General features: G+C 43.5%; 1 protein-coding gene across 2 annotated transcripts in view; it reads left to right on the top strand.

The window, feature by feature from the left end:
• The window catches only part of PMP22 (peripheral myelin protein 22), a 34,490-nt gene that overhangs the window by 15,838 nt on the left and 5,664 nt on the right, over positions 1-12,988 (top strand). For both annotated transcript variants that reach the window (XM_003791074.3, XM_003791073.2), the window contains exon 4: positions 8,699-8,839. In XM_003791074.3, the coding sequence (XP_003791122.1) occupies positions 8,699-8,839 (141 nt within the window). The remainder of the gene's footprint in view (positions 1-8,698; positions 8,840-12,988) is intronic.

Below are 12,988 nucleotides of genomic sequence, written 5' to 3' on the forward strand. Positions count from 1 at the left end.
TGTAGAGTATGGCCCAGTGGACAGCAAGCACTGACTTCCTGCTTGCTCACCGCTGAGGTTGGGCCAGTGGCTTGGCAGGTCGATGAGCAGAAAGCAAGGAGACCCTCATTGCCTTTCCCACGCTGTTCTCTTCTCCTTCCTCCCACTCTTGCTTCTGTGGGCTTTAAATCTGAAGTATGGCGGTGGGATCATTTAATTCTTTGGATTTCAAACATTATTGACCTTCTCAGGGCCTCTGCTGTGCTGTAGTGAAAAAAAACAGTAGATAGGGCATCAGGAGCCCTTGTTTTCCACACTGAGTAGTCTGCCTTTAGTTTCTGGATGGCAGAATGGGCTTGGAGGGGTAGGATCCCGAGTCGGTGTCCACACTTGACCACAGGTCCCAGGGACTCTGTTCACATTCAGGATCTAATTGTGGCATAGGAAGATCCTAAAAAGAGTTGGCCTTTGGGCCAGGCCTTGGAGATTAGGTAGAGTTTCAGCAGGCACAGGGAGCAGACAGAGGCCTTGTGGTTCCTGTCACTGGTGGGGGTGGTGACTATATTGTCTCTGCCTCCTGATTTTCATGATGTTGGCCTCTTTGCATATTTCTAGGAGAAAAGAGGAGAAGTCTGATTATTTCTATAAGGAGAATTCCTTCTAAACCCCAAAATCTCAATTGAAGGTAATAGAATTATTCCCTATTTATTTTCTGCTGGTGCAGCTTATAATGGTGCAGTTGAAATTGCCTTTCTTCTTTCTAGCCATTTTCTGTGGGCAAACTCAGCATTTTCAAGTGGGCTGTTCTTAAAAAAAAAAAAAGGTTTCCTGATAAAGTGGTTTAAAAGAACAGTGAATTTTAAAAATTTAGCAGGCTTTTAAAAAAAATATAGTAGGACTTCTCATTCCCTTGGATAATTCATTGTAAGCTGTGAATGTCCCAGGAGGGAGGTTAATATCCTTGATCATGCCATCCCCATCCCATTTTTTTTCTTTAGTGTTAGCTGGTAGAGTAAATCTTTCGGGGAAAATTCTCTGAGAAACACAGCCTCCCCTGATCCTGCTGTTGTTTCTAGAAATTTCCAATAAGAGTACATAAAATGGCCTCAAAGAGCTTATTATTTTCAGCTAACTTCAGGTATCTCAGTGGCTACATGATACTCCCTCTCCAAGTCCAAGCACTGGTTAGCAGGACATCAACACAGGTGTTAAACCACAAAACTAGACTCTGAAACACTAATTCTTGTGCCTGCCAGAAAGCCTGGTAATCAGAGTGCTGTGAGTTGCTGACTGTCAGGTCGAGTCCCTTGATGTGAAGCCTCTCTCCACCTGCTGGGCAGTCTGTGCTCACTAGCAGCCACCCGCAGGTTTAGCTACAGGGAAAATGCCTCCAGCATCACCTGCTGAAAGTGCCTACATGTGGCCTTCATCATCTGTAGGAGCTCTCAGCCTGCAGGTGGCTTTCCCCATCTTGTTTGCGTTCTGCATGGGTCACTGGCAAAATTAGCCTGACCCCTGTGCCCCATTTCTAAGCTACCAGCTGGGCTGTTTGGGGAGGAAGTTGGATCCCTGGGGCCAAGCCCACCCGGGGCCCTGGGCATGCTCCAGTGGGTGGGTGAAGTGTGCAGGCAAAGGCCACATTGTTTAGGACGGAGCCTCTGTTTAGGACCTCAGCTACTCCTGGAATGGCATTCACACTGAGAAATAAGGATAATGGCCATCTGTGTGATGGGAATAGGCAGGGAGGCTTGGGGGTGGGGGTCCTGGTCTTGGGGGGTCATGTGTTTTTTAAAACAGCCTAGCGCTATGCAGATGGGAGCATGAACTGCTGCCTGTGAGATTCCCCCTCTGGGGGCCTCCTTCCTCCTGTCCTTTCCTCTGTCGGCATCCCCAGTGTATCTTCTGAGCCTCTTGCAGCTGTCATTCCTTTTACTCTCAACAAAACCTGTTCTCTTGAGTCAGAAAAGCTTTTATGAATTAAGTGCCCAGAGTCAGACTCCAGGTGGGGAGGACGATGCAGTTGAACTGTCACACGTCAAAGCTCCCTGTCCTTTCTGAGCTCCTCACTCACTAGCTGGTGGGCCCTGGGCTAAGAATACAGCTGAGGGGGCGATGCATTTCCTCCACTGCTCAGCTGCTCCTGTGACAGGAATCTGACCTTGAAGTGAGCTTTGATCGTTGTGCAATGCTAACTTCACCTTATCTGGATCTGCAGGCGGCTGTGGTCCACTTCAGAAGGCTATCAGTAGCTCTTGTTTTTAGCACTTGTAGTAGAGCGGTAGGCCAGCTGAGAGCTTTATAATCTTTAATTCTAGTGTTCAGCACCAAGGCTGGAGATTAATTTAAAACCCTGCCCCTGGGAACTCTGCAAGTTTTTACTGGGCACCCACTTTGCACCAGTGATGGCAGGTACTTGTCATGGACTCTGCTAAGTACCACAGGCCACAGATTTGCCACTGGGGACGCTGGCCTCCCATCAGCTCCATCCTGTGTAAAACAGGTTTGCAACAGACAGCCACTTCCCTTGGGCTGTATTCTCTCATTTCTAGTAATTATTTTCCGAGCATCTAACTTTGTTTTGCTGTAGCAGAGGCTGGCAAAGTAGAGCCAGCAGCCCAAATTCAGCCTGACTTTGTAAACAAGATGTTATTGCATTTTATAGTGGCTGAATGGGCCACGCCCATTCGTTCACTTACTGGTCTTGGCTTTTGGTAATTTTGTGCTAAAGAGGCAGAATAGACTAGTTGGTAAGTAGACATGAACTGATCCCAAGGTTATCTCCCATCCAAGCGCTGACCAGGCCTGACCCTGCTTAGCTTCTGAGACCAGATGAGATTGAGTATGTACGGCCATAGATAATACCAATGGTATATCAGAATACTTTTTGGAGTTGTGCTTGGTGCTCTCATAACCTGGCACATGTGAACACTGTGGCCTCTATTATAACACTACTTGGTGTGACCCCGATAGAGAGGCCCCAGCTTCTGCACCCTTGTGCAGTAACGGTCTGTGAATGCCTGTTTACCCTGATCCTGGTCTGCGCTATCCTTCCACAGAGCCTTTCCATCCACTTTTTGGTTGGAGCATGAAAACAACCATATGAAATGTGTTAGCCCCTAAGTGAGAGAAGAGGAAATCAGGGCCAAAAAAAGGGGCAGGGCAACTTGATAGCAGAACTTGCACCAGAGCTGGTGCCCTGGGCTGTTCTAACCGGAACACGCAGCTGCAGGGCAGATAGATCAGGCTTTGCTCATCCTCATCCTGTCATTTCCGGAGCGTGTGACATCTGCTCTTGGTTACACCCTGGCCATCTGTCAGTTCCAGTTCTGGTGAATGATTTTGTCTGGGGATCCACATCATCCGAGCTTAGGAGCTTCTCGGGGCACCGTGGGCTTCCCTTTGCACAGCAGCAAGGAGAGCTCATCCATCTTCCATCTGGGCCTGGCTTGCAGGCCACCTCCCCTTGGGTGGGGTTGTTGTTCCCTTGCTGAGCTGTGGAGCTTTGGATCCTTGGTGTTCAAGGAAAGGGACAGTCCCCGTTCTCTTTATAAACGGAAGCCTCACCCTGCCTAGGGTCCCAGCAGCTCTCTGGAGTTTTGAAATCCTAACTCTTTAAGAGTTTTGAAATCCTAACTCTTTAACTTGTTATTGACTGCTGTTTCTTCTTTATCCTGTAGTTTTTGAAATTGGTTTTAATCATTCAAGTAGTAGGTGTATTACATGAAAATATTCTCTTTATTAAAAATAAGTCAAAGAATAAAGATTGAGTGAAAGGTCTCCTTAAACTCCAGTTCTTGGGGGACCTGGTTGATGTCCGTTTGACCCATCTTTGGCTTTTTTCTATGAATAGGTGAATACATGTGGATGTGTGTACACATATATATAGTCTTGGGGAATGTGTTTATGTAGTGATGACCTGTACTGTGGACACCTTACTCTTTTCATTATTTTGAAGATCTTTCAAAGGCTATTCATTTTCTAACTCTAAGACGATTTTTTTTTTTTACTTGCTGCAAAATATTCCAGTGAATGAATGACTTGCTATACACCTAATTCATTTTCCCTCAAGGAATCAATGTCCATGTTCATCTCTCTTTGAGTAGATGCTCAAATATTTTTCCAGGATATAGTGATGAAATTGTTGAGTCATCATGATATGGGCTTTGCAGATTTTAAATGCATTCTGCCGAATTGCTGGTCATAAAAGGATTATATTATTACTTTTATTCCAATGAACAGTGTATACAGTTACTATCACACATTTACTCTGCTGATATCATATTTTCTTTTTTTTTGGATTTTTGCTAGTTGGATGGATAAAAGTTAATGTCACATTCCTTAGGGATTTCAGTTGCATTTCTCTGGTGACTAATGAGGTTGAGGACCTTGTAACACGCTCTTTGGCTGTTCATATTCTCCTCAGCTAATCACATATCTGCATGGCTTTTTAATTTTATATTTATCTCTTTGATTCCTCTGGAATTTAATTTTCTTGGTGTTGTGAGCTAGAGATCTGATTTTATGTTTTACCATCTGAATAGCCACTGAATACCGTTTGTTTTCTGCTGCATTCATATGCTCTAATGCTCTATTCATTATAAAATAAATTTACACGTATACCTCAAAAGTCTTAATTGTGTGCCATTCTTGTATTTTTCTTTCATGACTGACACTATAGTGTTTGATGGCCAGGTGGGGTGGCTTATGCCTGTAGTCCTAGCACTTAGCGAGGCAGGTGGATAGCCTCAGCTCACAAGTTCAAGACCAGTCTGAGTAAGAGTGAGACCCTGTCTCTAAAAATAGCTGGGCATTGTGGTAAGTGCCTGTAGTTCCAGCTACTTGGGAGGCTGAGGCAAGAGGATCACTCGAGCCCACGAGTTTGAGGTTGCTGTGAGTTATGATGCTACAGCACTCTACCAAGGACCACAAAGTGGGACTCTGTCTCAAAGAAAAAAAACTATATTGTTTGAATTACTATATTTTAGAATATAATTTTTGTATACTATGAGATACATTTTATTAATATAATTATACATATATCAATTGTGAAAATTATAATTATTATGTATATAATATGTAGCATATAATATAATAAACAGCATGATATATATTTGCTGTCTCATAGGTGATACCCTGAGTCATTAGTTTTACATGTCTTTCTGGTTTTCATTTGTTTATTTTTTAGTGGGTGTTGTGTTGGTTTAAATTTTTTCTTGACTATTATTGTCCATTGTCTTTTAGATGAATTTTTGATGCATTTTGTGATATTGATAGCACTGAATTTATAGATTACTTTGGATGCAGTTGGCATCTTTATAACTGAGTGTTTCAATCCAAGAACTTATACTGGAGCACTTCTTTTATGTACTTGAATTAATTTTTTCTCCCTTTTTGATGTCCCCCCTAGGAGAACTAGATATTTTATTGAATTATTTTTTATATTTTCCTGGTTTTATTAATCTCTGCTTTTATCTTGAATACTCCTTGAGCACTTCTTTTATGTACTTGAATTAACTTTTTCTGCCTTTCTGATGTCCCCCCTCAGAGAACTAGATGTTTTATTAAATTATTTTTTATATTTTCCTGGTTTTATTAATCTCTGCTTTTATCTGGTTAAGTCAATTAATTTTGAATTTATGTCACATTTTTTTCTAGCTTCTTGAGTTGTAAGTTTAGTGTATTTGCTTTTGGTATTTTTCTAGTAAATGCATAGAAGGGTATACATTTTCCTCTGAGAACTGCTTTGGCCACAGCCCATAAGTTTGGCGTGTAGTATTCTCAATATCATTCCTTCCTGAAGAAGTACTACTTCTCATCTTGATTTCTTTATCCAAGGGATTATCTGGAACACTATTTTGAATTGTAAAATTCATTTTGGCTAATTTGTTTCTAATTTCTTTTTGTCTTTAGTTGTGTGTTGTACCTATATTACTTCTATTTTAAGATTTACTGAGATTTTCTCTGTTGCCTAACATATAGTCAGTTTGTAAGGCTGTCTCATGTGTTTTGAAAATAATTTATAGTCTCTGTCATTTAGACACAAATTTTGTACATATCTGTTAGCTTGAATTTGCTAATCTTGTTATATATACCCTTCCTTATCTTCAGTTTTATTTATCTGTTTTGAGGGAGGAAGCTAAAGTCTAGTTTTCCACTATGATTGTAGCTTTATCAATTTCTTCTCATATTTTAGATTGTTTTTTGCTTTAGACTTTTCTAGGCCATATTATTATTTGCATACAGGTTTACGACAGTGATGTCTTCACTCATAGATCAAGTAAACTGGAAGTAAAGGTCAAGTCTATGGAATCTTTCCTTTATGAAACAACTCTCTTTAGACACATAAGTTCTGTTTTATTTGATGCTATCATTTCCTACTTTCTTCTTCTTAATATTGGCCTGGAACTTCTTCTTAGCATCTTTTTATTTTTGACTGCTATTTATTTAGGTGTATCTCTTGCATCAGAATATCACTGAAATGACTTAACCCAAGGTAAAACTCCCCACCTTACAATGCATCCCAGGAACCCCTTCACATATGTTGTGGCTGATGACATTGCTGGGCTTTCTATCTTAATGTATGTGTTGTGTTTATCATGCTTATGGTTGAAAACCACCTTCTTCATCTTTGTATTAGCAGAACTCACCAAAGGGCTTGGCTCAGAACAGTAGGTATTCAACAAATGCTCATTGAATAAAAACTTCCTTGATCCTCTAATTCTGATCTGATTTGACAAAGAACTTGTGGCAAAGCAACTCACTTATAATGGGGTTGGAACTAAGACTCCATTTATGGATGAAAGAAGTTTCAAGAAGTATTTCATTACATTCTTAGAACTTAGGGACATTTCCTATTCATGTAACCTGAACATATAAAGATTTTAAGATTTTTCTATATGCCAGGTCTGGTGGTAGTTCCTGCCAACAATGATAGTGGATATCAGGGCAGAGGTAAATTCTCAGAATTGGAGAAAGAGGTCCAGGCTGTCATCCCTCCACCCCCCTCACCGTGTTCCTCACGAGAGTGTGCAGTGAAGAACATATCCCAGCCAATGTGCATCCCTTTGTTTTAGCTTCAGATCTGGGTTTCAGATTTCTTTGTGTTTCCAGCTGCATGTACCAGAGTGCTACATAATTTGTTTTCTTGAATAAATAATGTTATGGCAACATTATCTCTGTTACAGAGTGCTCTTCCAAAAGGAACTTTCTACTGGCTAAAGACAAAAAGATTGAATTAAGGTTCTATCAAAATGGAACAGGGATGGGTCACAACCCATTAGGCATCATTTTCTTACCTTAATTGACAAAGAAATTGAAAAAAATCAAAGAAGCGTGTGTTATGCTTCAGTGGAAAGAGCACTAGACTGGAATCAAGGTTCTTCCAGGCGTGGCTGTGTTACTTGAGCTCGGTCAAACATCTCCGGAAATCTCTTTCAGTGCAAAGAAGCTGGGTTATCTGATCTCTCAGGTTTCTTCCAAGTTGAAAATGCTTCCAGTCTGTGCCTTGGAAAAATCTTAAATGAAACTCTACTAATAGTTAACCTAATCGGCACCCTTAAAATTCTGCTATGAGCTACTTGCAACTCAAAACAGATTTATCTTACTCAGTTAATTATAGACCATCCAGACTCCATGGCTTTGAGTACTGGGTTGAGCATGGGTGTGTGCTTTTTTAAGCCTGTTACAAGCTGAGAGGATGAAGCTATAGCTTCTCTAGTTGCCCTTTCCCTCTCGAGAGCAGAACCTGCCCCATTGTCATGTGGCACTTGGAAGAAGGGACAAAGGCCAGATGCGGCTCTTCTAGGCAAACCTGGTCCCTCTGTGGTGTGGGATTCAGGTTGTTCCCTTTTCCTTCCTGAAATGCACAAATTTGCAGCAGATAGTGAACTGGAAGAGACCACGAAGGGCACTCTCTTCTTTGTCAAACTTCAGTTGGAGGCTCAGAGATTTGATCAAAGGTCAGTTGTTCAACAAAGACAGGGAAGTGTGAGCCTCGATCCTGTCTGGTGATTTGCTGATCACAAGCTGCACTGTGCAGAGGCTGATGGCCACGATCGAGGTGGGCCAAAAGGAAAGGCACAGCTCGCCCACACACGGGTGTCCATACCCACACAAAGCATGCCTCCCTCCATCAGCCTTCTCTTCTATCTTTCTTAAAAAGTTAGTTTGGGCTCCAACAGCCATTCCCTTGATCTTTATATCTCCTTGGAGATGTGGCTATTTTGAACAGTGGCTTTAAACTGTTCTTCCTGGAATATAGGAGTTTTGATAAGCCCTCAAAGATCCCTGAAGGCACAAAGAGGAAAGACAGTGGGTGGGGCTCAGGTCCTCTGTAATACACATGTAAGGAGTTGGCACAGATGCTGGAAGGAAATTCAGTCTATTTTAATTTGACTTTAACCCCTTATGGTGAGAGGTAGATGTTTACTTACAGCCCTTTCCTAAAATGTCCGCAATTAAACATGCATTATATTTTTAAATTGCACATGAACTTCATGGCCACCCTGTGTGTATGTGTATATATGTATTTTTATTTTATTTTATTTGTTTTCTTGCTTTCTTCTTTTTCATCCCAAAGAAACCGTGAAATGAAGAATGACTTTTTAGGGTATACGTGAATTGCCTGAGTTCTGCTAAGGAGAGAGGACTCTGCTTCCCATGAGGCAGAGCCCTGCCCTGGTGGTAGACAGATTTCCTAACCAAGTGTCTCTCCCCCTAGAATGGCTGCAGTCTGTCCAGGCCACCATGATCCTGTCCATCATTTTCAGCGTCCTGTCCCTGTTCGGGTTCTTCTGCCAGCTCTTCACTCTCACCAAGGGGGGCCGGTTTTACATCACTGGATTCTTCCAAATCCTTGCTGGTAAGTTGTGGATGAGAAGGTCCACATGGCAGCTAGGCCTGTCCAAGGCTGCAGAATGATGGATGGGTTTGGTAGAAGGATGTCACCCCAGGATGCCTGGTGTTGGTGAGTCTACCCATTGGATGCTTTTCATAAAGCTTATGCTTTTCATAAAGACACATGTGTACATGTGTCTTTGAATTTGGGAACTCTCTGCTACTCCTGGTATGAAGTGCCTGTGAAAGAGGACCTAGGGGCTCTGGAGGGAGGGTCCCTGCCAGGCCAGGTGTTGCAACAGGGTGAAGCTAGACCCGGACACATAGTTAGAGGGAGATACTGAGGATATCGCTAGAGCTATGCCAGGCTGGAGGGTTGTTTCCTCTTCAACCTCTGTTCCATTCTGCCCAAGAAACCCTCTCTGTTTTAGTGCAGAAAATGCCCCTCCCATGCTGAGAGCTGGAAGGGTGTTCTCAGGTGTGCGTCTGCACCTGTGGGTTGTGATGAAGAGACACTGATAAGTGCCTTTGCTCCTTTACCCCAGTCCCTGGGTTCTGCTGGGCTTTGATTCACTCTTGTCTTCATTTGCACCCCTGGGGAACACGCCATCATTTCCAAACATGACAACACATGAAAACACGTGAAAGGTCTCCTCCATCTCCTCCTCAAACTGCCTCGGTTGCCCTCATTGGACAGGTTATTCTCATATGTAGTGTCCTCTGACTTTGCCCCTGGATCTTGGCTGGCAACTTGCTTCATGGGCTCTTCCCCCGCCCACCCCCTCCAGTCTGCTGACACTGGTTGGCTGAGAGGCTTTGATGCCTCGATGGGTAGATACAATGTCTTATACCGGCTCGAGTGGGAAGACACAGCTGGAGGGTGAATGCTGGTGACCTTTTCTAGAAGCCAGAGAGTTATCCTTTCCTGGAAAAAGGGAGTACACTAAAGAGCTGATCCTCCTTTAAACACTTGAATACAACATTTCAGTATTTATGGTTCAGGGATTTTAAAACCAAACAGTGCTTTGCTGTTACACAGTCTTTATTACACCAAGGCCAGGCCCCTGGATTGTTGCCAGTACTGTGGAGTGACTAATTATGCACTAAGCTATCACTTCTAGGTACCCTGAAGTAAGAGTCATGCTCCATTTTCAGATGTGATAAAGAAAACCATAAGGTCTTGTGGGGTTTCCTTTTTTGCTCACTCATTATGGTTTGATATCAAGTCAAATGGTGATCATATCCATTGCATCAGTGAATACATCCTCAAGATAATTATTATAGGCATAGGAACCAGAAGTTTCAGGACATATTTGTATTTAATCTATACAAGCTTTTTATTTTACTGATGCGTTCACTGAGGCCAGGAGGGGGTAAATGAGTGTGTCCCAGGTCACCCAGTGCAGGGACCTTTCCTTCAGCACCATGTGGATGGAATGGAGCTGGGTTAGAGACACAGAATCCACCCAAGATTTTAAGGAGCACGAAATCCAAGGGGGAAGCTCTTATTTTTATATTATCTTTCACTGGAACTGACTTACCTTCATTGGAAGATAGGTGCAAATTTGCACCATTCATTATTCTGAAGTTCCCAAGCATCTGTGGTAAATGACTCACCTGAATCACCCGACCTACTCCAACTAGAAATGAGGGGCTCAGAGGAGTTAAGCTGTTTCACCTTCATTCTTCCCACTGAGATATTTCAGCTTTAACATTTCAAACATCTTAATGACAGCATTTTAGCCCAAACCTCAAAGCCCCCAAATAGGCACCGTTAAGTCACACCTGTAAATGTGCTGCCACATGTTAAAATATTTCAGTTCAGCCAAACTCTGTTAGGTCCAGAGATTTTCTAATCCTCCAGAATACATTTACTAATTCTTCCTGGGCTCACTGTCTTGATTTTAGAACTCTGCCATGAGTACCTCGGATGTAAGAGCACACGCTTTGCTCCTCTCTTATCCCACTTCACATCTACTTGCCTGTCTCTCACGAGACCTGATGTTCAGCTATCAGCTGGTCAGTGTAGCCGCCTTTTTTCAAATAGGAAGCTATCTTGGATGAGCTAAAATAGCAGTTGTCATTTATAAGTCTCAAGAGTGTTGTACCCTGTGTTGTCAACCCCAGTCCACGTGCTCTAAAAGTTGGTCTCCTAGGAACCTCAGATCTCTGGAACGTTGCTGCAGCCTCTTTCTGCTAAAGCTGAGAACTTAGAGGTTAGGAACGCCTGACTCCTGTCGTGTCTGACAGTTTGAGTGACCTTTGTTGTGTTGTTTCCCAACGCAGGGACTGTTGAGAAGCTAGTAAGGAGGGTGAAAACTGGGGTAAGGTTGTTGGGGATTAGAACTGGTGAAAACTTGGGAAGTGAGAATTTAACAACAAGGACGAAGTCAGAAAAGCTAAAATAAATGAAAGAAAGAAAGGCCGGAGAGAAGACAGGAAAGAAGCAAGGACACAGTAGCCCCACTGTGGGATGTAAAGTCAGAGGTGTGCCTACCAAAGTAGCTAGTTCCCACGCGGGATAGATGGATTTGAAGTGGAAACCACCAGAATCCCTGCTGAGTCTCCCAAGCGGCTGTTACAGCCGGATTGCCTGGCTTCCCTGTGGAGGGAGGAAGGGCAGGTGAGAGGTGTGCCGGGGGCTCTGGGTGGAGGCGGTGTCTCTGTCTCCCTGCTCTAGATTACAGCTCTGTGTGTGGCGAGAGGCTCCCGATTTGCCACATCAGCCCTTCTCCAGTCAGCCACAAGGCTCACAGTTAAGAACACTCTTGCTTTGATTACATGCCTTCCTTAGGCTGGCTGATTCCTGGCTGCACATTATTGAAAGGTGCCTTCCTCTGGTTTGGGGCTTTTTTAGCCAGAGCAGCACATCAGAACCACCTGGGATGCTTTTTTCAAAAATCCCAGTGCTAGCCGGATTGGTAGCTCAAGCCTGTAACCCTAGCACGCTGGGAGGCTGAGGTGGGTGGATCGCTTGAGCTCAGGAGCTCTAGACCAGCCTGAGCAAGAGAGAGACCCCATGTCTACTAAGAATAGAAAAACTAGCCAGGGTTGTGGCAGGTGCTTGTAGTCCCAGCTACTTCAGAGGCTGAGGCAGGAGGTCTCTTGAGCCCAAGAGTTTGAGGTTGCTGTGAGCTGTGATGCCATTGCACTCTATCTAGCATGACAGAGAAAGACTGTGTCAAAAAAATAGCCAGTGCTGGACAGTCTCATTTAGCTCTGGGCTGGGGCCAGTCCCTTGGTGACTCTGATGTGTTTCCAGGGCTGGGAACCACCGGTGTAGCTGTGAAACTGCCCCTACCCCCACTGTAAAGGCTTCCAGGACATTTCCCTCACAAACAGCTTATCCCATGAGTGGGATAGAGAGTCTTCTAAATTTTCTTTGTTCTGTTAGGCTGGGCTGTGCAGGGTGGGAAAATGTCACTGGTGTTTATATGGATAACAGACCTAGAAAGAAAGTTCTGAGTGTTTTTATTTCACTACTTAGACCCAGTGACTAGCTCCATGGGGCACACAGAAAGCCTGGAGTAACTGTTAGATGATTAGATAATTGTGTGTCCTTGGCAGAACCACATCCTGGTCAAATGTGCAGTTACATTTGAGCAGAAAAACAGTACAGGTGACTTCTGAGTTTCACTTTTTACATTTCTTTTGCTTTGTTTGGGGTTTTGCTTTCTTTTCTTTCTTTCTTTCTTTCTTTTTTTTTAATCCAGATCAACACAGATAGATAATAGGCATTTGGAATAAAAGAATTTGAGAGAGGTAGTGAAAGCACAGTGCCCTCTGGTTGGGAGATTCAAACATGCCTTATGTCAGAAGCCACATTTAGAAACTCTTGTAGGGGTGAGGCATTCTGGATGTCTTCCTGGCCGTGCCCAGATCAGAGTTTGTGCTGTGAGTGGCTTTCTAGGCCACAGTGGTCCCTTGGATGCTGAAATTGACAACAGGGCCAGATGCACAAAGACAGCCCAACACTTTGAGGGTTAAGGCCTTATGGCCTGAGCCTGCTTTCACCCCAGGCTCTCAAATGAAAGTGCTTTTGTAGGGGTTTGCAAGGTGCTCTTTAAATAACGCCCTCAATTTGCTGTATCTCTCCACCCCTTCCAGTGCTGGAGGCTACTCACTCCTGGAGACTTAGCTGTATCTCTCCACCCCTTCCAGTGCTGGAGGCTAC

The sequence above is a fragment of the Otolemur garnettii genome, unplaced genomic scaffold (assembly GCF_000181295.1).
Source record: "Otolemur garnettii isolate 467f Iridium unplaced genomic scaffold, OtoGar3 scaffold00046, whole genome shotgun sequence".
NCBI lineage: Eukaryota > Metazoa > Chordata > Mammalia > Primates > Galagidae > Otolemur > Otolemur garnettii.